The sequence below is a fragment of the Ochotona princeps genome, chromosome 7, assembly GCF_030435755.1.
Source record: "Ochotona princeps isolate mOchPri1 chromosome 7, mOchPri1.hap1, whole genome shotgun sequence".
Lineage (NCBI taxonomy): Eukaryota > Metazoa > Chordata > Mammalia > Lagomorpha > Ochotonidae > Ochotona > Ochotona princeps.
In genome coordinates, this window is record NC_080838.1 from 36,156,615 (window position 1) to 36,181,391 (window position 24,777).

At 38.0% G+C, this 24,777-nt stretch overlaps 1 protein-coding gene across 3 annotated transcripts in view; it reads right to left on the reverse strand.

Moving 5' to 3' along the window:
* ZGRF1 (zinc finger GRF-type containing 1) overlaps positions 1-24,777 on the reverse strand; it is a 64,606-nt gene that overhangs the window by 20,444 nt on the left and 19,385 nt on the right. For 2 of the 3 annotated variants that reach the window (XM_058666946.1, XM_058666945.1), the window contains exons 7-16: positions 24,339-24,391; positions 19,291-19,476; positions 16,075-16,174; positions 15,889-15,977; positions 11,865-11,979; positions 8,451-9,100; positions 7,340-7,478; positions 5,889-6,073; positions 3,057-3,253; positions 1,571-1,707 (exon numbers count right to left, since the gene is read on the reverse strand). In XM_058666946.1, the coding sequence (XP_058522929.1) occupies positions 1,571-1,707; positions 3,057-3,253; positions 5,889-6,073; positions 7,340-7,478; positions 8,451-9,100; positions 11,865-11,979; positions 15,889-15,977; positions 16,075-16,174; positions 19,291-19,476; positions 24,339-24,391 (1,851 nt within the window). Of the gene's footprint in view, positions 1-1,570; positions 1,708-3,056; positions 3,254-5,888; positions 6,074-7,339; positions 7,479-8,450; positions 9,101-11,864; positions 11,980-15,888; positions 15,978-16,074; positions 16,175-19,290; positions 19,477-24,338; positions 24,411-24,777 lie in introns of all 3 variants that reach the window. The other variant, XM_058666944.1, reaches the window with a different exon arrangement.

The window sequence follows — 24,777 nt, forward strand, 5'->3', positions numbered from 1 at the left end:
TGGGGAGTGAATCATCGGACGGAGGATCTTCCTCTCTGTCTCTCCTCCTCTCTGTATATCTGACTTTGTAGTGAAAATGGATAAATCTTTAAAAAAAAAAAAATCTGTTGTAATCTATAGCTTCCCTGTCACTCGACTGGCATTCCTCACCTACCAAATTTTATTTCTTGGCAGTTATAAAGCCTTCCTGCTACTGTTGCTGCTAGCTAGCACGGTCTCAGTGACCATGCTTTCATTCAAGCAAAATACTGGCTCCACTACCACACAGGCCAGAACTTGGGCTTCCACTTGCCTCCTTTCATGGGTCCCAAATTTATATCTGTTACAATTTCTAAAATCACTGTACCTTCAACCTCTGAAGTTGCCTCCCAACATTACTGAATTTACTGCACCCATCTCTACTGCCACTGTATCCACCACTCTCTTAATCACCACCAAAGCCACCACAACCACTGATGTTTCCTTGACAACCAAAGTTGTCACGGACACCAAAAGAATCTCCTGTGCAATCATCACAGAAATTTCCAGAACCACTGTGGACTCTTAGGGTGCAATGCTTCAACAGGGCTTTCCTCAACCCAGAGTTGTGACTTTTTACAGGACGTCAGTCTTAACCATTGACTTGTGGCAGTCAAGAGAAACAAAAGCAAAACCTCTCTCTTTGCCATTGCCTCGGTCTTGAGCTCAATCGCTTCGACTTTCCCATACTGATTAAAATAAGCTGAAGTCTTGCTTTTCAGTAGGGTTTTTTTAAAAATCTTTTTTTAATTTAAATTTTTATATTATTTCATTTCCTTGGAAGGTAGAGAGAGAAAGAGATGGGAGGGAGAAAGCGGAGAAGGGAAGGAGAGAGCAAGAGATTGATCTTCCATTAGCTGCTTCATTTTCCAATGGCTACAATGGCAAGGGCTGGGCCAGGCCAAAGCAAGGATCCTAAAACTCTATCCTGGCCTCAACCACAGTTGGCTGAAATCAAAGGTCTGGGGTCATCTTCCATTGCTTTCTCAGGCACATCAGCAGGGAGTTGGATCAGAAGTGCAGCAGTTAGGAATCAAACCAGCACCCATATGGGATGCCAGCACTGCAGGCAGAGACTCAACCTACTCTGCCATGCCCCATTGGTATTCTTGGAATCGTGGGGTTTTTTTAAGTCTTTTTGAGACCAACACTGTGGTATAGTGCGTTAAGCTGTAGCCTATAAAACCAGCATCCCATAAAAGTATCAGTTCAACTCCCAGCTGCTACATTTCTAATCCAGTTTCTTGCTCATGTGCCTGGAAAAAACAGAAGATTGCCCTTTGGGCCCCTGTACCTACATGGAACACCCAGACGGAATTCAGGGCTCCTGGCTTCAGTGTGCCCCAGCCCTGTCCACTGTGGCTGCTTGGGGAATGAACAAGCAAATGGAAGATTTCTGTACATCTCTCCTCTTTTTCCTTCTCTTTCCAAAACTCTGCCTTCAAAATAAATTAATAAATCTTTAAAAATAAAAAATGAAAAATTCTTTACTATAATCTAGAGTTAAATAGAACAGAACTAAGCTTTTACCAACATGATCAGCTCAACTTACCTTTGCTATACACTGAAGAACTTTCTTTCCTACTCAGCTTAAGATAAAGTCTGCTTTTTGATTCATTATAAAAATCAGGATTTACTGTAGTTAACTTTTTTAGTTTCCCATGCTTTCTCTCAAAATCAAATCCTTTTCTGAAGAAAGAATAAAAATGAATTAGAATATTTAGATACAATTTTTCTAAATCTTTAAAAAACAAAGCATATTCTGTCAAAAGGAAAAAATAAACTTCACAGTACTGTCATCAATTTCAAAAAAGCTAACAAAACTATCTAAAAACCAGAGCACCTCAGTTTCTGTAACAATAAAAAGAGAATAGTAATTTTCGTTATCTCCATTTCTTTAAAATTGTGATTATATTTACTTACTTACTTACTTACTAGTTTTTGAAACATTTTATTTATTTGAAACACACAGTAACAGAGAGACAGAAAGGAGAGAGAAAGTCTCCTGTCCAGTGGCTTACTCCCCATAATGGCTAAGGCTGGGCCAGGGCACAGTCAAGACCGAGGAACTTCACCCAGGTCTCCCATATGAGTGCAGGAGCCCAAGGACTTGAGCCACCTTCTGCTGCTTTCCCCAGCACATTAGCAGGATAGAAAATGGAACAGCTGCAACGTGAACAAGTGCTCACATGAAAAGCAGTACCTTAACTTGCTGCCTCACAACACCAGGCCCTGCTGTGTGATTTAATGAAACAGAACATGCCAAATGCTTTGAAGAGAGCCTGATGTCAATAACCTCCCAATAAATTTTAATTAAACTACCACACGAATGACCATTATATTTAGTACTTGAGTAATCACATTCATTTTTATGGGGAGTTTAGATTTACAGAGAGAAGGAGAGACAACTAGAGATACAGAGAGAACTTCTACCCATTGGTTCACTTTCCAAATGGCTGCTAACAGTCAATCCAAAGCCGGTGGTCAGGAGCCTCGTCCCCCATGTGGGCGTAGGGTGCCAAGGACTTGAGCCACCTTTCCCTGCTTCCCCAGGCACAACAGCAACGAGCTGGGTTGGAAGTGGATCAGCCAGAGCACAAGCCAGCGCCCATACGGGATGCCAGTGCCACTGGCAAAGGCCTTAGCACCAGCTCCTGAGTAATCGTATCTTTGTAAGACATATTTCCAAAAAGCACAACTCTGTTACTTTATAAGCTATATATTCCAGACTTGCGAATAACTAGTTACCTATTATCCTTACAGCTAAATTATTTCTGAAGCCTTTTTGCTAGGGTTTCCCTTAGGATTGTGAAAAAAAAATAGCACAGACTATACATAACAATGGTTGCAGAAGCAGTATCCTGGAATTGCTGACACTGACATTTAGAAGGGGCCAACTATAACTTGAAAGACCCATTTTTCAGACAGAAACTAAAGTACTCTTAAGACATTTTTCCTAACAAAACCTCTTTTAAAACTGATTATAATTGAGAGAGTTGCTAGACTTATAAAATTACACTTAGTAACATTAAACATACCTCACTAAAAGCTGGCATTCCTCATACAGCGGAATCTTTTGACTTCTTAAGAATACACCAATACTCTTAATATCATTTAAAACTAAGTTAGATTTAGATTTTTCGTGCGTTGAAACTCCTGGATCCACTTCCTCAAGCCACTTGAAAAATTTACATTGATTAGCTTTGGGTCCATCACATGTGTAAAAGAGACGACCCTAAGAGAAAAGAGTCAAACTTTAGTGAGAAAAATATTTTTGCAGGTCTGGCTGGCTCAGTGGATAAATCCTCACCTTGCAAGTGCCAGGATCCTTATGAGCGCTGGTTCATGTCCTGGCTGTTCCACTTCCCATCCATCTCCCTGCTTGTGGCCTGGGAAAGCAGTAGATGATGGGCCAAACTCTTGGGACCCTGGACCCCATGTGGGAGACCTCAAGGAAACTTCTGGTTTCAGATCGGCACAGCTCCAGCTGTTCCAGCCACTGGGGAGTGAACCAGTGGATGGAAGATCTTTCTCTCTCTCATCCTCTACATAAATCTTCCTTTCCAATACTACTAATAACAACTTTTTTTGCTTTTCTATTGTTTTGTGTTATGCTTTTCAAGAATTTTTTAAAAAGCTTTATTTATTTGAAAGGCAAAATTACAGAGAAAGAAAGCGGTATCTTCCACATACTGGTTCCCTCCCCGAATGGCTATAATAACTGGAACTAGCAGGGTCTAAATCCAGAAGCCAGGAGTTCCTTGAATCTTCCATATGGTACAGAGCTCAAAGATTTGGACCCTCCATTGCTGCTTTTCTAGGCACATTTGCAGGGAGCTGGATCAGAAGTGGAGCAGTTGGGACTTCAACCAGCAACCATATAGAATGTCAGCATCGCATGCAGAAACTGTACCCACAACGCCATAGTGTTAGCCCCTTTTCAATACTTTCATGATGACTGTCTGGTAGTAATGTACTCAAGTAAACTGTCATTACATCATATTATCCTGAGAATGAAAACTTACTTGAACATTAACAACAAATTCAAGATTTTTTTATGCCAAGTGATCATTATAGAGCATTTGAAAACTATTGACACAACTATAACATCCTACAAATTTCATTTTACCTTTTCTCTCACATTTAACATACATTCAAATACCTACACACAATACAGTTTTATAGCAAAATTTAGATAATACATTTCTGCAACCTCTTACATCCAACAACATAATATGAGCATTTTTTCACATTCATCAAATTATTTAAAAAGAAAGCAGTGACTTTTGTGACTACATAAGATCTTATTATGATTATACTACTATTTAATTCTTGTTTTACAAAAATTTATTTTTATCTTTAACTGCTACATAAAAAATTATATAAACTTAGGGATACCACATGATGCTTCCATACATGTATATTAGTGTGGAATATCCTGTCAAGGTAAACATATCTGTCTCCTCAATCTTTAATATTTCATGATAAAAATATACTTCCTTTTAGAGTTTTAATTTTAAAAGAAAAATACATAGCATATTATTATCTCTGGTCCCATAGAACACCAGAAGTTTTTACTCCTAACTATAACTTGGTTTTTCTTTTTTCCTCAATATTTTCCTTTCCTTTCCACTCCTCCATTCTACCCAACAATTCAATTTAAAATTTACACACTCAACTTATGATGAAGTGGGATGTACAAACACAAGAGGAAAACTGTATTACTATGAAAGAAAACAGTCTTAAGCAAAAGCCATCAATCAGCAAAAGTTTAACGATCTGACTTCCTCCAAAATATATTACCATCAGTATGTTTAGAATTTCTCTTTTTACAAGTCTACTAGGTTTTCCAGTTACTAGTACTAAAATTTATTTAGTAGCCTAGCTTCGACCTTTTCTTTAAGGCACATTTCTGCATCTTCTAAGTCCTTAAGTTGGAATTTATTCCCTAAGTGTTCTCAGTTTGTGCATATCCCTCCTGTTTTATCAATGACTGTAAAGCATTACAATTATCATTTGTGTTTTCCTCTGTTTACTACCATTCAGTAAATTCCTAGGAAGCTGAAGGTTAATTTTTTTTCCCCTTACTTCTTTAATAAATAAAGACAGAGACACAAAGAGCTCCCATCCAATGGTTCACGTCCCAAAAGCCTGCAAAGGTCAGGGCATGGCCACATGTTAACCAGGAGCCAGGAATTCCATCCAGGTGGCAGGAACCCAATCACCTGAGCCCTCATCTGCTACCCCCTAGGGTACCACATCAGCAGGAAGCAGGAAGCAGGAATGAAGATGGGACTTGCACAGAGGCACTCCGAATAAGGAACCATGCTGCCTGTCCCTTGAAGATTGATTTTAAATCATGATTCTGTATCTTAGAATACATAGTTTTTGTAATAATGCATGGAGAATATGCAATATATTACTCATGCTATATATTATTCACTCTTTAAACTTGTCACGAGGGACCGGCGGCATGGCCTAGCAGCTAAAGTCCTCACCTTAACACGCCGGGATCCCATATGGGCACCAGTTTTAATCCTGGCAGCTCCACTTCCCATCCAGCTCCCTGCTTGTGGCCGGGGAAAACAAGTTGAGGACGGCCCAATGCTTTGGGATCCTGCACCCGCGTGGGAGACTTGGAGGAGGTTCCTGGCTCCTGGCTTTGGATCGGCACAGCACCGGCCGTTGTGCTCACTTTGGGAGTGAATCATCGAACGGAAGATCTTTCTCTCTGTCTCTCCTCCTCACCATATATCTGACTTTGTAATAAAAACAAATAAATCTTTAAAAAAAATGTCACAAAGCAATAAAATAAATATTTTTATAAGACAAATATTTTGTATGGTTAGGGAAGGAAGTAGAAACTATACCTTATTTGGACCTTCCTTTTTAACCATAACAAGTTTTGCAGGTTGATTATGATGGCAGGAGGGTATATTATTATCCAAATTTTTCAGTTTCTCTCCTTTTGATGATGTGTAAAATGATATGTCAACTTTTGACAGAGCCTTGTGCAACCTGTATGCCATCTCAAAAAGCAATATATTTAAATGTTCTACAAAAAAAAAGTTAGTTAAAAATCAAACACAAAATAATTTCATGTTTATATCATAAATGTATTGTTTATCAATCAAACTTTAAAACAGTCTTAACCAAATCAACAATTACATATAATTGTTTTTTCTTTTAAGGATTTATTTATTTTATTGGAAAGTCAGTTTCACAAAGAGAAGGAGAGACAGAGAGAAAGATCTTCCATTCATTGGTTCACTCCCCAAGTGGCCACAACGGCCAGAGCTGAACCAATCCGACACCAGAAGCCAGAAGCTTCATCCAGGTCTCCCACACAGGTGCAGGGTCCTAAGGCTTTGGGCTGTACTCGACTGTTTTCCCAGGCCTAAGCAGGGAGCTCAATAGGAAGTAGAGCCACCGGGATATGAACCAATGCCCATATGGGATCCCAGGCGTGCAAGGTGAGGACGTTACCATGCTGGGGCCCACATATAATTTTTTTAAAGGCAAGTTTTAACATTACATTTCAAACTATTCAGACCTAACCATGTAACACCCTTAAAATTTTCCACTAAAAAAAAATATATATATATATATTTTAATCCATTTACTGATTTTATTTATTTGAAAGAGAGAAGGATTTTCCATCTCTGGAAGATCTGCTGGCTTATCCCTTAAATGGCTGCAACTGTCTGGGCTGAACCAGGCTGCAGCATAGAGGTCAGACTCAATCCCAGTCTCCCACATGAGCAGCAGGCAACCAACCACAAGAGCCAGCTCCACCATTCAAATTTGCAAGAACCTGGAATCAGATGCAGAGTCACGTGCTCTAACATGAGATGCAGATATCTCAAGCAAACTGTAATCTGGAAGATTTTCTTACTAACTCCTGCTTTTCAAAACTATTTATTTATTTATTTTGAAAGTCAGAATTATATAGAAGGGAAGAGAAAGAGAAAGAGGGTTTCCACCTTCAGTTCACTCCTTAGCTGGCCAACGACCAAAGCTGGGCCAGGACCAAGTGAGAAGCCAGTCTGACAAGGGCCCAAACACTTAAGCCATTCTCCACTGCTCTTTCCAGGCCATTGGCAGGGAGCTGGTATACCACAACACCACAGCCATTTTACATTTTTAAACTTCAATTTTGATCTAAAGTTAGAATAAAAGTTCCTACCACAAACTGGAGTATACACACAGAAAATAATAAATCTCAATTGCAAAATTCAATATGAACAATCTTAAGACATTATACTTTTCCCACAGTTGTATTACTAATTTTAAGCATCAATCATAACAAAATGAGTCATACCTATGATAGAAGAGGTAAAAATCTGCTTATAATGAGCAGGAGATTGAAAAACAGCTGGTATGTGGATTTTCCTTTGGGGAAGATAAGCTGATTTTATCTTCTGCCCACTTGGGAAACACAACTCAGAGTCATTTATCTCCTGAAACAAAATAATTCCTATTACTACAACTCCACACACTGCTCACTAATAAGCAAATTATTTTTTATAAGCGTTTAAGAAAACCTACTTGTTTTGATTTCTAAAGCTCTTAAAATTTTCTAATTTTAAATGGCAAACCATGTATAACAAGAATAGTTACGTATAGCACCTTTTTCTACATATTTTTTCTTTCTTGTCCTTGAACAGATATTTTATTATTTGCAAGCAAAGAAATTAACTGATTTGATTGCAATCAGCAATAAGCTGTCATTTAGGATGCTCACATCTCTTATTGTAGTGCTTGGTTTAAGTTCTGAATACCCTACTTCCAATCTAGTGTCCTGCTAATGGGTCTGGCAGGCCACAGTTACAGCCAAGTAATTAAGTTCCTTCCTTCCACCCAGATGGAATTTCTGAATCCTAGCTTTGGTCTGGCTCAACACCAACTGTTGGAAGCTTTGGGAGAGGGAACCAGAGGATGGAAGATAGCTCAGATCTCCATAACACCCCTGTCCTTATTTTCTACCTCCCCCTCTATCCCTCTCTTCCTTTCACATAAATAATTTTTTAAAAAATCACAACCAATGTGTGACAGATGTACTTTTACCCTAATAATGATCTGCTCAGCAAAACTGAGCTGACAGTCAAAAATAAAAACAATCACAGTTACAGAATAGTGGAAGTAGCAGTGGAAACAGAAGAATCACAAGTTAACAAGCTTCTATTTCAGCCAGACACTGCACAACATACTCTGAAATATTCATGCTAACTTCATTTAATGTTCAAAGTTGTCAATAAAGATTAGTAACTCAAAGGTGACAATGTAACTACAGCTAGAGGTCTGATGGTCTTAAAAAGAGCTATTTAGTCCAAGAATAAATTTGCCTTATAAGTAATTTTGGTACTTTTTTGTTGTTGAAATTCAGACAGTATTAGAAAAAAATGCATCAAAAGACTGCTATATTTCCTCACCTGAAAATCTTTTACACTGTAGTTGAAGCAGGCAGACCCTCCTAACATATTTTGAATTTCCTCAGTCCTGGAAGTTTGCTTTAAATTCAAAGAAAGCACTGTCTTTCTGGAAACCAAATCTCGGCTGTTAACATCCTGCTGCTCCTGATAGAGCATGCTTTTCATCATTTGCAAATGCACAGAGTCTAATGAGATGTCATCCACAGCATCACTCTGCATTTCATCTGTGTCACTAAAATGCAGCCCAGAACCCGCCTCAGCAACGAAGCCATCTGTTACTTTCTGATCCGCTCTCTCTGGAATAGTCAAGTTGTACTGGGATATGTTCTGATATTTCAGCCATTTACTCTGAGTAAGTTTATTATCAAGAAGTAAAACATCCCATGGAGTCATTTCCCTAGATTCTTCAGAGAAAGAAATTTCACTTTTGTCACCAAGCCCGAAGCTACAAGGAACTACTGACTCTTCACATGAATCGAAAAAGGGAGAAACAGAAGATTCGTGTGTGTTGCAGCCAGGTACATAGGAATAAGAATCTGATTCAGTTGGCCCATTAGCAGGTAGCAAAGTGATAAGTGGAACTCGGGTTCTACTTACTAATGGGAGCCTTTGAATATTCACAGTTTGCAGAGGACTGGCCTTTTTCATTCCTAAAATAGATAGACAAAATACTGATAAAAATAATGTACTGATGATTTCATCACCTGGGCTTTATAAAAATAAGTATATACTCCCCCTACAGATAATACATAGTTTCATCTCCTTTTTGAAAAAAAAAAAATAATAATAACAATGGTTTACTCTCAACAGGTAAAAAGCACTGAAATTCTTTTAAGGTCAATTAATTTGTAGTCATTTTTAAAAATCTTTTTTCTTAAGTGCCATACACACACACACACACACACACACACACACACACACACGGCATTTAAGTTTGCAAAGCATTTAGTTTTTGTTTTTTTTTAATATTTCTTTAATTATTGGAAAGGCAAAGTTACAGAAAAGAGGGAGACAGACAGTTCTTCCTGATGCAGCAAGGACACAAGTCTGACTCCTCCATTAGATTTCTAAGTGCAGTCTCCCCACTACCTCTGCATACTTTTCAACACACCTTTTCCATCTGGCAGCCATTTTCATAAGATCCCCCTAACAGTCTTGCATTTCCTTCTGCTTTCTCAGGGGGCAAAACCTACCATGTTTGAAAGTGCAATCGAAAAGCCACTGTAGCCCTCATACATTTCCCTATCTCTCTGACTTTCCCCAATCCTCAAAAACATTCCAAAGCCCTAAGACTATGAAAAGTCTGGCCTGTTGAGGAACTGAGGCTTCTATTACCCGCTTCTTCTGTCCTCATGTTGGTAGCTGGTCTCCTCTTTGGATTTATCTCTGACAGTAAATCCAATTTGGCTGTGAGTCCACCTCCTGTTGTATAGGCTCTGTGATTCTTCCCTGACACTTGCATCCACTATTTCTCTCCCAAAATGGTTACAACAGGCAATGCAGGACCAGGGTAAAGCCAGGAGTCAGGAACTCTACCCAAGTCTCCCCTGTGAGTGGCAGGGACTGCCTTCCCAGGGACATTAGCAGGGAGGTGGATCAGAGGGAAAGCAGCCAGCACTTGAACAGGGGCTCATAGAGACAGTGGCTTAACATACTGCACCATAATGTCAGCCCCTCAAAGTACTTTACCAGCCAAAAAAAAAAGTATGTATCATTCTCATTTTCAGATGAGACCACAAAGGTATCATGTCTACCCACTGGCAGAGTCAAAATAAGATCCTCAGAACACTTCTGGATTTGGAATATAAACCTTTGAATAATATTCCTTCAACAGAGACTAAAGTGCATGGTCCACTTACATAACAATATGATTATGTCTTCCCTTAAATATTTATCATACTGATGAAATATTTTGTTCCCTTCAGAGTAGGGAGGCCTTTAGCTTGGTATGTGATAAAAATACAGTTTTGGTAAAGTCACAGCAGATTTCATCTGAAAAAAATTTTATAAGCCCTTCTATCTGTTAGCAGATTTAGTAAGAGAGATATTTCAGAAAATGTAAGAAGTGCTAGATACTTGAATACTTGGATTAATACTGCATGAGAGCTATGTAAGCTTAAAGTTTTAATTGTACAAAACTGTGGACTCCTGTTTTATAATCATGTACCTTCCTGACAGAGTTTCTATTCTGTTTAGGAATAAACTCTGGAAGTAATTCAGGAAGTATCAGCAATAAATGATCAATGGACAGATTTTTGTAATGTGCTATGTTGTATTTCTAACAAATCAAACACTGACAAAGTTAAAACTGAATTACAAAGTTAAGATTCGGACCCAGCGGTAGCCTAGTGGCTAAAGTCCTCACCTTGCACACCGGAGATTCCATATGGGTGCTGGTTCACATCCTGGTGGCTTTGCTTCCCATCCAGCTCCCTGCTTATGGCCTGGGAAGGCACTGGAGGATGGCCCAAAGCCTTGGGACCTGCACCCATGTTGGAGACTGGATGAAACTCCTGGCTCCTGGCTTAGGATTGGCTCAGCTCTGGCCATTGCAGCTACTTGGGCAGTGAACCAGTGGATGGAAGATCTTCCTCTCTGTCTCTCCTCCTCTCTGTGTATTTAACTTAAAAAAATTAGTAGTAAGATTCATGGTATAATTGTGAAAATCATGTCTGATTCCATTGCTACTTTGTTTGCTTTAGAATTCCCACTCCCACAACACTGACTCCTATTTCGTTGACTCCTACAACAATGACCACTAAATCTCCACCAGACCAACTACTTATTCACATTATCCCTTTTGTCTTTATGTCACCCACCCACCATCAAAAGAATCGCCTATAACCTCAGCCCTCACAAAATATAACTTCAGATGATTGGACAATATGCTGATTCAATTATAAAGGAAGAAAGTGGGGGAAAGTTAAAGAGAAATCCTACAGAACAGTATTATACATATCAAGAAGCAGATGTGACTAATAGTCAAGAGCCAAAAATGTATCAAAATGCAGAAGCATGAGGAATTTCCTGCCATTGACAAGATACCAGAGTCAAAAGAAGAGAACACAGAGAGAGAAGCTAGGAGATTACATTAAGATCAAGCAAAGGCATTTATGAGATTTTCACATTCCTTTCCCCTGGTAAAAGAAAGGGCTATATAGGAGTTATGCTATAAGGTGACAGCTGTAAAATATATTGATAATGGTAGAAGACACTTACAGAGGTCTAAGATGAGAAAGTTGAGGGGAGAAATAAGAAGGAACTAAAAGGGAGTATTATACTTGCAATAGATATCTATAGTAGAAAAAATCAAAAAGGAAGGAATAGTATGAGAAGACTTCAAGAGTTACGACGCTGATTAATAAATTTAAAAACATCATTTTATTTGGACAGATATTCAAGCAATCTGGTCACCAGGAAAAGTTCTTGCTTTCAAGGATTCCTTAGAGAATTCTAGCATGAAGTCTTCATCTCTTGTGTTCAGAGAGAAAGTAGAGACAGGGCTCAATGCGTGTTCTGATGATGTTACCTGTCCAGAAACAAACAAAACTACAGTCCATAATCTTCTTATTATTACCCAATTGTCTGAATGAATTCTGGTAATCAATGTTACAAAAATCACAATTGAAACAACATCATATAAAGCTACGATGGGAAAAAAGAACTACAATAAATCTTCTTCCAAAAAGAACAGCATAAAATAAATTCATTAGGGTCCAGCCTAATTGTGGCTTGGGAAGGCAGTCGAGGACGGCCCAAAGCCTTGGGACCCTGTACCCATGTGGGAGATCCGAAGAGGTTCCAGTCTCCTGGCTTCAGACAGGCTCAGCACAGGCCATTGCGGTTACTTGTGGTTACTCAATTACTGATTAGTTTTCTCTTACAGGGCTTATCTATAGGTCTATCTAAACTTCAAGATATTCTAACAATCATTTGGATCATCACTCCTTTTAAATTATCAATTATTATTGTCACTTTTCGGCCTTTTGGCTAAGATCAAGTGTAGTAAATTATCAATTATTAGACCAGAATTAAGCTGAAGTTTTTATCTTCAATAATTATGATAAAAGATGCTGGTTAAAAAAACACATAGTATCAATGTGAACACATAGTTTATAGTCGACCTCATTAATCCCATCTGTGAGAACTAAATTTTTAAATAACTTTCTGATGTTTATTTACACATATTAGGCCTTTAAAAATGGGATCATATATTTAGTTATGCATTCCCAACTGCAAAAAGATATTCATCCCAGAGCAAACTGCTAGAACATTATCTCAAAACTGAACAGTCATGTAACTTGCTATTCATCTCATTAGAATAGCATTTAATTTTGCTGTCAATTCTTCTAGAAACTTAATTATCTTAAAATCTAATATATCCTTAATATATGTATACATACTTGTATACATGTGTTTATATTTGTATATTTGCATATTTATATGCATATATATGTATTTGCCATTTGTGTATATACATATAATGTATGTGTTTATATTCATATGTATATTTGTATATGTCTATATGCATATATGTATTTGATATTTGTGTACATATAATGCATATATACATATGACATGTGTATATACAAACATATATACACATACATACATATGCATTTTTATAGGTGTAATTTGCAAAAGCATAGAAAAAAAGAATAAAAGTTTGAAGGATTTCACCAAACAAAAATGTGTTTTTAATGGGAGTAGGATACGGAAAGGGCTCTCTCACAACTTCATATTGTTCTTAATAGTCTGAACTTCTTAGAATGAGTATACTTGTATATACATGACAATAAGGATTAAAGGTTTCAGAGTGGGCATTTTGCATAGCAGTTAAGATGCCACATGGTACAACTGCATCCAAATTGGAAATGCCTGGGTCCAAATCCCATTGTTCCGCTCCCAATCCCAGCTTCCTGATAATTACACTTGGGGAGCAGCAAGTAATAGGTCCAATAGCTTGGTTCCTGTCCTCTAAGCCTAAGACCAGATGGCATTACTGACTTCTGACTTCAGCTGATCCCAGCCTCACTGTTTCCAGAACTGGGGAGTAAATCAGTACATGTGAAATCTGCACGTGTGTGTGTGTATATATGTATAAGATATCTATGTGTGTAACATAAAAAAATATGTTAAATCTTAAAGTTTGTAAATTCTTCAAAATTTTCTTGATTAGTGATGGGCTCCTGGTATTGTGCTAGGAAATAAGGATGAATATTTACAGTTCCTTCACTCTAATAGAGGGTACAAATAAAAAGGGAATTACAATATGATTGTAACAACAGTTCTACTATATTATGTAGCTCTTACTATGTGCCCCTATTTTTGTTTAAGCACTTAGTATTTTTTAACATATTTGATTCTTTTGTTTTTAGATTTTTTTAAGAGGTAGTCATTTTTATTGATAAGTCAGAGTTACAGAGAGGAGAGACAGAGAAAGATCCACTCCCCCACATGGCCACAACGGCCAGAGCTGTGTCAATCTGAATCCAGGAGCCTGGGACCTCTTCCAGGTCTCCTACACGGGTTCAGGGTCCAAAGCTTTGGGCCATCCTTGACTGCTCTCCCAGGCCACCAACAGGGAGCTGGATGGGAAGTAGAGCAGTGCCGGTGCTCCACAAAGCAGACGAACCGGTGCCCATATCGGATCCCGGCATGGGACTTTAGCCATGCAAGGACTTTAGCCACTAGGCTACCACGCCAGGCCCAATTTATTTGATTCTTATCAAAACCATATGAGGCAAATGTTCTTATTGTCCACATTTCATAACTGAGAAGATTCACAAAGCTGTTAAGCAGGTAAATTTGCTTTAATTCATCCATTCGATAAGCAGTAGAGTTGGGAGTCAAACCTAGAAAGTCCAGAATGTATTGTCCCTTCAATGAAATAGGCAATACTTAGTATTCCACCCAGTTCCATACTTCGTTCTCCACAAACTTAACACAGTTTTTCCCAAAATGTCTATCTAAGTTCCATCATTTTGCATCTTTAACCAACACCTTTCAGGAGCTCCCAAACTCAAGGTACAAAACAGTTCCTGCAGTGCACTTAGCACCCCGACCTGAGTAGGACTCCTACCTCCCCATTGACTCTGGTTCTGCCACTCACATCTCACCCACTGAAGTCACAGTAGCCTCCTTGCTCTTAACAAACCGACTAAGGTCTTCGCCTTGTCTTATGATCTCTACAAAGCTCTCCATAAATCCCGTTGAGGGATGGGTGTTGTGGCCACCACTTAGGATGCCTGTTTCCCCTATCAGAAAGCTTTACTCATGTTCCAGTCCATTTCTAATCTAGTTATCCATTAAAGCATATCTTGAGAGGCAGGTGATGACTAAACTACTTGAGTCCCAGACACTCAAATGGCATTCCCCGGCTTCAGTCTTGGCATAGCCCCAGCTACAGTGGACATCTGGCAAGTAAACAACCAGCATATAGAAGATCAATATATCTCTCTGTCATTCTTATTTTCAAATAAATAAAACTGCATAATCATTTTAAAAAGAAGCCAAACCAAATAAAAATAGACAGGAATTTTAAACAGGAATTTTTAAACTTCTATTCATGAATTTTATTCTTCACAATAAAACAAAATATTTTACTTATTTTTTAACAACTTAAAGTATAGAAAGAGAACATAAAGTGGGGAAGAGGCAGTGTGAAGAAATAGAGAACAGTCTGCTGTGCACTACGGATAACAGGCTGACGGCTGGGACCCACGTACCGGAGCTGTCATCTACTGCTTCCCAGGGTGCACAATAGCATGAAGAAGCGGAGCTGGCATCAACCCCAGGCACTCCACTACGGGCTGCAGGCAACTCAATCAGCACCTTAACCACTATGCCATGCCTGCTCCTCGCAGTAAAATTTCATTATCTCTTCTTACATGTCCTGCACATTTCCAATAAGATTATACCCAGATATTTTATATAATGTGTCACTACTGTGCATGTTATTTTTCTAACCGGTGTATAAAAGTTATTTATTTTTCAAGTTTCTCTTGATTTCAGCTCTTATACAACTTATTCCTAAACTGCTAAGTTTTCATTTATTTTCACTTTTTGTGTACTTCCTAATTATGTGTGCCTTTCACTTAACATTGCATTTCAAAAATCAAAACAATTTAAAATATGCAAACACACATTTTATTACTATTCCAGAAGAAATCAGTTCCATCACTACAATAATGTTTAAAAACTTTTAGCTTTTTTAAAAAAACTATCCAGTCTCACACTTTCTTTTTAGTTTTAAACATTCATTTTTTGTGCGATTATCCAACTATCTTTTTTTTTTTCCATTTTTTTTTTATTATTTAACTTCATTAATTACATTGTATTATGTGACACAGTTACATAGATATTGGGTTCTCCCACCCCTCCCCAAACCTATCCAACTATCTTATTCCCAACCACTAAAGTTCTGTGCATATCATACCTTATTTGCTTCACACAGAGTCTTCTCTGCCGACTTACAATCATAATTCAAAAAATTATATGAATGTTCGGATTCATTTGTAAGGAAACCTATTTTGTCATTGGAAGAAGAAAAAGGAAGGATATTTACGTAAATGTTCTAATGTCAAGTAATTTTTAATTGTATATTGAATTTACAATTACTTACAATTATTTTCAATTGAGTCCTTTTCAGACTCAGCTATTATTTTCAAATTGCCTTCAATATTAAAGATGGTACTTCCTTTTGGAAAGTTTCCTTTAGGGAACTAGAAAACAGAAATTCATTTGTCAGTTTATTCAATAAAAAGAAAATGTGTGTACATACATATCTAATTTCATATTTATATGTCTATGCTTATATTTATATGCACATACATGTGACAAACATTCAAAAATCTGTGATGAAATCAATAAACAGAGTACTTTATTATTCTAACAACTGCTATAATTCACATTTTTTACATCTTAACATTTTTGAAGTAAGCTGCACTCCAAAAGTGATGCCATTACAGCACAGGCAACAGCTGGGACATAACTGTCAACCCTATACAAATATATGTAAATTATTTTTGTCCATTTTATAAGTTAGCTTGTGCACTGCTAACACTAGATATGCACTAGGAAACTCTGCATTTAAATACCTTCAAAAAGCTCAAAGTATGAGTTAGCATTGGACCAAAAATTACTTGGCCCATAGAAATGCAGGAAAACAAAACAGCTTGCTCAACTAAATCCAGAAACTACTTCAATAAATACAAGGGTACTTTAAAAAGTATGTGGAAGCCTTTAAAAGGTTTAATTTAGTACAAAAAAAAAATGTTTGAAATCCATGTATATTAGGGGTCTTCAAGAACTTTATGGAAAATGCGTATTATTAAAACTCTATGCCCCCTCACCTGTGAGTAATTAACAAGCTAATCCCACAACTGCAGTGCTGGCATCCTATATGTGCCTAGTTCGAATCCTGGATGCTCCAGTTTCAATCCAGTTCCTTGCTTTCCAAGCATGGAAAGCAGTGAAGAAAGGCCCAACTCCTAGAGCGCCTGCACTCATGTGGGAGCCCAGGAGGAAGCTCTGGGCTTTGGATCCACTTGGCTCCAGCCATTGCGATTATCTGGCGAGTGAACCAGCACATGGAACACCTCTCTCTATCTGTTCTCTCTCTGCAAAAATCTGTCACAAAAAAAAAAAAAAAAAAAGGAGGAAGAGGAGGAAATAATAAAAATACCATGAGGGTTATAGTGTGCTGCAGTGGGTAAAGCTGCATATGACAGCACTGGTATCCCTCCCTTAGAGTGTCAGTTTCAGTCCTGACTCCCTGGCTTCATGTCTAGTTTCCTGCTTATGGGCCTGGAAAGGTAATGGGAGACAGCTCACGTATTTGGTCACCTACCACCCTCTTAGGAGACCCTGTATCCTGACTTTGGCCTGGCCCAGAGCAGGCTATTGTGGTCATTTGAAGAGTGAACAAGTAGAAAGAACTCAGTTGCTCAATCTCTGTCACTCTTAAAAAAAATTAAAACATTACACATGGAATTCAAATGTCAAATGAGTAGAAGCTTATTTACCAATTCAGAATACTTCTTTAAATTTACCCCTTTCTCAAAAAATATAAAGAAAAATGGAATCAAAAGTTGTACCTTAGATACATCCAAGAAGAAATAACTCTGACTTGGGTATAATATTAAGTGACTGAGGAGAGTGTAGACTTGGTATTATGGAGAAAAGTCAAACCAAAGTACCTACTACAAGAAAACCAGATAAGAAATATGAGTATGCCCCAAAAACTAAGGGAAGTTGAGAACCTAGATGCCAAGGTGCTGCTCAATTAGGATACAACGAATTTAATTATTTGATAGTGAATTTCACACAGAGAACCAAGAAAACCATGAGAGGAAATTGCCAAAACAATGACTTTTAAAGTCCCACAAAATTAGTGGATTTCTACCTACAGGATCAAAAGACCTCAGAGTGCTGGCACACAGGATTAATGAAATCTGAGGAAGGCAATCATTGTGAAATCCCAGTAACAGCAGAATAAAGAAAAAGAACTAAAATTTAATAGAGGAGGGGAAAACTGCCATATCTAAATTAAAAAAGCAAGTAAGCACATCGTAGCTACACTCAGCCAATTAATCAAGTATGACACTAAAATAAAAACATGTCCAACATGCAGAATCTCACAAATGTTATCTCCCATATTCCAAGATGCTCAAAGATATAATTCAAAACAAGAAGAAAAAAATAAAACATGTGGTATCCAAGTCACACAAGCTAGAAAAAGGTAAAGGAAGTTCTTAGAATGTTAACTATACACACTGGAGTGCATACGGGAATAAAAAGAGGAAGAATCAGAAAAGTGATCCTCACTAAAAAAAAAAAAAAAAAAGATGGGACTGACGAGCTGATAAGTTTGTGCAGATTCCTGTATTGAAGAGTATTTTATAGGGGCTGGCACTGTTGGGTAATAGGCTAAGCCGCCACCTGTAGCACCAACATCCCATATGGGCAATGGCTTGAATTCTGGATGTTCCATTCCCAACCCAGTTCCCAGCTAATAACCTAGGAAACGGAGGACAGCCCAAGTCCATAGGCCCCTGCACCCACACAGGTCAAGACCCAGAAGATTTTGGCTTCGGATGGTCTCAATTGAAGCCATTGCAGCCATTTGGGGAGTGAACCAATGGATACAAGATTTGTCTCTTCCTCCCTCTGTAACTCTGCCTTTCAAAGTAACTAACTAACTAAACAAATACATAAATGTGGTTTTATTTAAGTCACAAAACTTGTGGGATATGTCAAAAAAACTTCACCTTATATCAATACTATGCTAAAAAAAAACAGAAAAATTAAAATATTAAATTTAAAAATTTAAAAAAGAAAGGAAATGCCAGTTTGCTTAGAGTAGTGGGGGAAGGGTGGTGAAGAGGGAAATCTTCCAGCTGCTGGTTCATTTCCCAAACAGCCACAACCAGAACAAGCAGGATCCTCCAGGTCTCCCACATGGGTGCAGGGACCCAAGCACTTCAGTCATCCTCTGTGTTCCCAGAAGTGGAGCATCCAGGACTCAAACTGGCATCCAGATGGGATGTCAGTGCAACAGGCAGCAGCTTTACCTGCTACACCATAGCACTGGCCCCCAAAACATTAACACTTAGGAATACAATGATGGAGACAATACAATAAGGAATACGTATTCATTTAAAAATTGTTGGCTAAAAAGTTGGGTAGCCAAGACTCAAACCAACACTGCACTATGAGATACTTATTACACCACACGAGAACCCTTTATTGCACAGTAAAAATATTTTCCTTACAAAATTTGGTGTTGTCATTAAATTATTTGGCAAAACATAACCCTAGGAATATGAATGGTTTTTACCTGAGAGAAGTCATTCTGCATACAAGCACTAGGCAACCTCGGCATGAAAAAACAAGTGTTTCTCACTGAGTTTTCATACCCAGTGCTACGTGGAAACTGCCTGCTGTCCAGCTGTGAGATGGAGCCTCTGGCCATCACGTCACCAGCAGCTGATCCTTTCACCTGGTGCCCTTGAAACTCAACAGGCTACGGTAAATTGTTGAAAATAAGACTTCATTAAGTATGTATGATGTATATCTTCACAATATACTTTGAAAACAATCATATAATTTAGTCTTTTATTAAATATTATTAAATGTAAAGAATTATCAAGGGGCTAATGCTGAAATCAGGAAATGTTCTTATTGTTCTAAAGTGGCTTTTTTAAAAGATTTATTTATTTTTATTACAAAGTAAGATATACAGAGAGGAGGAAAGACAGAGAGGAAGATCTTCCTTCTGATGGTTCACTCCCCAAGTGACCTCAACAGCCGGTACTGTGCCAATCTGAAGCCAGGAGCCTGGAGCTCTTCCAGGTCTCCCACGCGGGTGCAGGGTCCCAAGGCTTTGGGCTGTCCTCGACTGCTTTCCCAGGTCACAAGCAGGGAGCTGGATGGAAAGTGGAGCTGCCGGGATTAGAACCGGTGCCCATACGGGATCCTGGCACATGCAAGGCGAGGATCCCAACCACTACACTATCGCACCTGGCCCGTCCTAAAGTATTTTTAATGGTAATTAATCTGCAGTGTACCAATTTAACTTCATTTAAGGTAAACATTAATAAATGTGAATTTTCCATTAAGAGTATAAAAGATAAATAAAATAATTATGGCTCATTTTATGGCTTACTGAGCCAAAGAGACTTAGTTTCTCCTTTCTGTATGCTTCTCCTATATATTACATAATTATATATTATATATTTATAATATATATCATACCATTCTATATGTTACAGACTTAGCACTTACACTATTATAACAAAGCTTCTCCTAATCTGTATGTTAACTACTGTATGCCCCTTGAGAACAGAGACCTGTTTCATCTAGGTATCACCTGTATTTAACACAGTGTTTGGCATATAAGAACCAATCAGAAGTCTTCTGATTAAGGGTTTGTTAACCATGAAGATGAATAGTAACATCATCTTAACTATAAGATGAATAGAAGACACTCTGCCTTCCAGTAGACCTTAGGTCCTACTGCCTGCAAAGGCCTAAGGGGATGGTTCTAGTGCAGACCTTGAACCTTGAAGAGTCTTCCACCTGCTTTCAGGCTTCCAACAGCTTTCTCTGCTGCCCCCTAGAGGGTTCTGAGGATTTGTACTCCACACCAGACAGCCACGCTTACACGGAAATTGGGAAATCTCCATAAAGGATAAATTGCTTTCTAACTTGAATTAATGAAATAACAATAATATATATCACAAATATATACTCTTACTCAAAGATCTATATTCTATATTACACATCTAGAAGGAAAATAAAATCAAAATGTTCCTTTACGTAGGACATTCGTTGAAAAATATTCTTCCAAATAAAGATAAGCCTCAACTGCTATGGGCTTTATATCTTTCTATACATTTCTGCTTTATTTTATGGGTAATATACAGGCCCACAAGAAAATAAATAGTTTCCCATAAATATTACTGTACAGATCTCTTCCAGAGATGATCATGGTTTTAGGAACAAACAGCTATTTACAAACACAAGTCACTCCGATGCTGCTATAATTTGTTAACTTTTGACGTAAAGAAGGTAACACTACCTAGAGCTTGATCTAAATATATTTTCATATATATACACTAACACACCAAAGCGGGAGAGCAGACTACAGGTTAAAGGCTATGAACAGGCTCATTTTACTTCCCACATTGATTAGCTGAACTCCTCATGGTTTTGGTCCAACCTTTAGGGTCTCCTATGCATCTATGGACACTAAGAACACTGCACTTATTCACTCACTGACAGTCCAGAGAAGGTTCATAGTCAAAAATGGGACAGGATTCATCAGACAGCTTCTCATGTTCTTAAGAACTAGCTAACTGATTGAACTCCCTAACCTTAAGCCTATAAAACACTAACACTTTTACATATATAAAGAATAGCATGAAACCACATTTGCTTAGAAAAATTCATGTTTATAAACATTACCTTAGAGTCACAGGTTTTTCTCTTTATTTGATTAGGAATATCAGCTAGAAAAGTATTCTCTTCACATTCCACGGAAAAGAACTATAATTAAATATAAATAAGTTACTTAGTTATCTATCTAGTTTGATAGAATAGTTTTGCATTTGGTTCACTTTGATGGGAAAATGCTCACAAAACTTAAAGGTAAATCTAGCCTTTGAAAATACTCTTACCATTTCCATCTTCTCTCTGAACACACATATAACCAGCTGGAAAAGGAATTCTTAGTAGATATGACAGTAACAATAACTTTAAAACCCAACATATTAGAAAATTCTGACTATAAATTTGAATTAAATCTTCCAGCACTATGATAAATTGCTTGGTACATAAGAAATCACTTACCAATTTAATACTATTTTAAAAATTGTTTAATTGGGCCCAGCACGGCAGCCTAGAGGCTAAAGTCCTCACCTTACACACACTGGGATCCCATATTGGCGCTGGTTCTAATCCTGGCAGTCCCACTTCCCATCCAGCTCCCTGCCTGTGGCCTGGGAAGACAGTTGAGGACGGCCCAAGGTCTTAGGACCCTGCACCCGCGAGGGAGACCCAGAAAAAGCTCCTGACTCCAGGCTCCTGGCTTCGAATCGACGCAGCTTTGGCCATTGTGGCCACTTGGGGAGTGAATCATCGGACAGAAGATCTCCCTCTCTTGTCTCTCCTTCTCTCTGTATATCTGACTTCCCAATAAAAATAAATAAAATCTCTTTAAAAACTGTTTAATTATTTGAAAGAGTAACAGAGAGGGAGAGACAGAAAAATCTCCCATTAACTAGCATCATGCCTTCTCCACTGGAACAGCTCCTCTATTATGCACAGTCAGTTACAGAAATAAGGCAAAAGTAGTTTTGCAGATACCTTCAGAGAGCACCTTAGGAGCAGCACTGTGCAACAGTGGGTTAATACACTGACTGTGACACTAGCATCATATTTGAACACGAGTTTGTGTCCCAGCTATTCTACTTTCTATCCAGCTCCCTACTAATGCTCCTGCAAAAACAGTGGAACGTGACCTAAAATACTTATGTTACTGTTACATGTGTGGAACACACAATGGGAGCCATGCTTCCGGCTTCAGAAAAATGTTGCAATCATTTGGGGAGTAGCCAGTGAATGAAAGACATCTTTATCTCTCTCACTAACTCTCTTTGGAAAAAATATAAATAAGTCTTTTAAAAAGAAAAGCGCTGATGGGCCCGGTGCGGTAGCCTAGCAGCTAAAGTCCTTGCCTTGCATGCACTGGGATCCTGTATGGATGTCGGTTCATATCCCAGCAGCCCCACTTCCCATCCAGCTCCCTGCTTGTGGCCTGGGAAAGCAGTTGAGGACGGCCCAATGCTTTGGGACCCTGCACCCATGTGAGAGACCCGGAGAAGGCTCCTGGCTCCTAGCTTCAGATTGGCTGAGTTGTGACCGCTTGGGGTATGAACCATCAGAAGGAAGATCTTCCTCTCTGTCTCTTCTCCTCTCTGTATATATCACTTTGCAATAAAAATAAATAAACCTTAAAAAAATACAGAAAAAGAAAAGTTATGTGGTCAGTGCTGTGACTCAACCAGCTTATCATCTACCCTGTGATGCCAGCATCCCATATGGCTGCCAATTTGTGTGCTGGCTGCTTCACTTCCCATCCAGCTCTTTGCTTACGGCCTGGAAAAGCAGTGGAGGATGGCCTAAGGCCTTGGGACCCTGAACCCATGTGGAAGACCCAGAAGAGGCTTCTGGCTCCCAGCTTCAGATCAACTCAGCTTTGGCCATTGTAGCCAATTGGGAGAATGAACCAGAGGATGAAAAACCTTCCTATAAATCTGCCTTTCAACTACAAATAAATACATTTAAAAATTTTTTAAAAAGCTATTACAAAGAGTGTAAGTACATTTCCTTTGTAGTGCTAAAAACATACGCAAATTACTTTTATGTAAAAGATTATAAAAATTTCTCATACTCTAGGATTGCCACAGCTTTTTGAAAATGTATGATATTTATTTTAAATGAAAACTCATTCTGTGTGAAAAACAAGATAGTATTTATCTAATTGATACCCGGTGATAACTGTCCTGTAAAAAGTTTAAACAATTTTTTTAATTAAAAAAACACAAATTTGGGCTCGGCAGCGTGGCCTAGTGGCTAAGGTCCTTGCCTTGATCCCATATGGCCACTGGTTCTAATCCCGGCAGCTCCACTTCCTCTCTGTCTCTCCTCCTCTCAGTATATCTGACTCTGTAATAAAAATAAAATAAATCTTTAAAAAAACACACACAAATTTGAACATTGGCAATCTAAATATTCATGACTGTGTACATCTGATCTTTTTACGCAAGAGTGAAAGTGGACAAAATATAGACACATGTTTTTATTTTACTGTTTTAGGCTACAGCGCTGTAGGTACAATTGTCAGTGACAAATTATGAGCCTGACAATGAATGTAAGCTTTTAGAATTATCTTTATGATAAAGGACTTATTTAATCAAATCTTACTGCTCATATAGAATGTTTGTACAAGAACAGTATGTTCACTAAATAAGGGGTAACTACAATGAATTTGAAAACTGACCATACGAAATAAGTAAATGAATAAATACATTGATTAGTTTAAAAGATAAAGTTCCTAAAAAGTGGAATTAGAAAATAAATTTATTTTGGGGCAAAATTTTTGAAATGCATGCATATAAGAAACCTTCAGTATTCTCAAGGAAAACACATTGTGAAAATCCATGCATGCTTTTCAAAATTACACCAAAATAAACTTATCTTTTAATTCCACTCTCTATGAACTTTCTGAAGTCTCCTTGAATATAAATCAAACTTAAAGCTCTAAGTCATAACTGTAATACAAATAAAATTTCTCGCTGCGTTACACTTTGAAAGGTAACTCACTGGCAAAGACTGAAGTGCTTCATTCGGTGACTGAAGTGCTTCATTTGGCTCAACTTCATTTTCTTCTAGTATCTTAGGAACAGCACATTAATATAAACCAAAAGGCAATACAAGTTTATAAAATAAATATACAAATTTCTACTACACATAATACAAAAAGTCAATAATAAAAACTAGGAAAGTTGATAAGAGTATTTGCACTTGCAAAGTATCTCAATATTTTAACAGTACTAGTGAAGATAAAGTGAAATATCCTAATTGTTAAACATTTAGATTTTTATTTATTTATTTTAGAGACATCAAAAGAAAAAGGCAGATAGAGCTTTCATGTGCTGGTTCTCTTTCCAAATACCCACAATAGCAGGGCTGGGCCGGGACCAAAGCTGGGAGCCAGTAATACAACTCAGGTCTCCAACCTGAGTGGAAGAAGCCCAGTTAC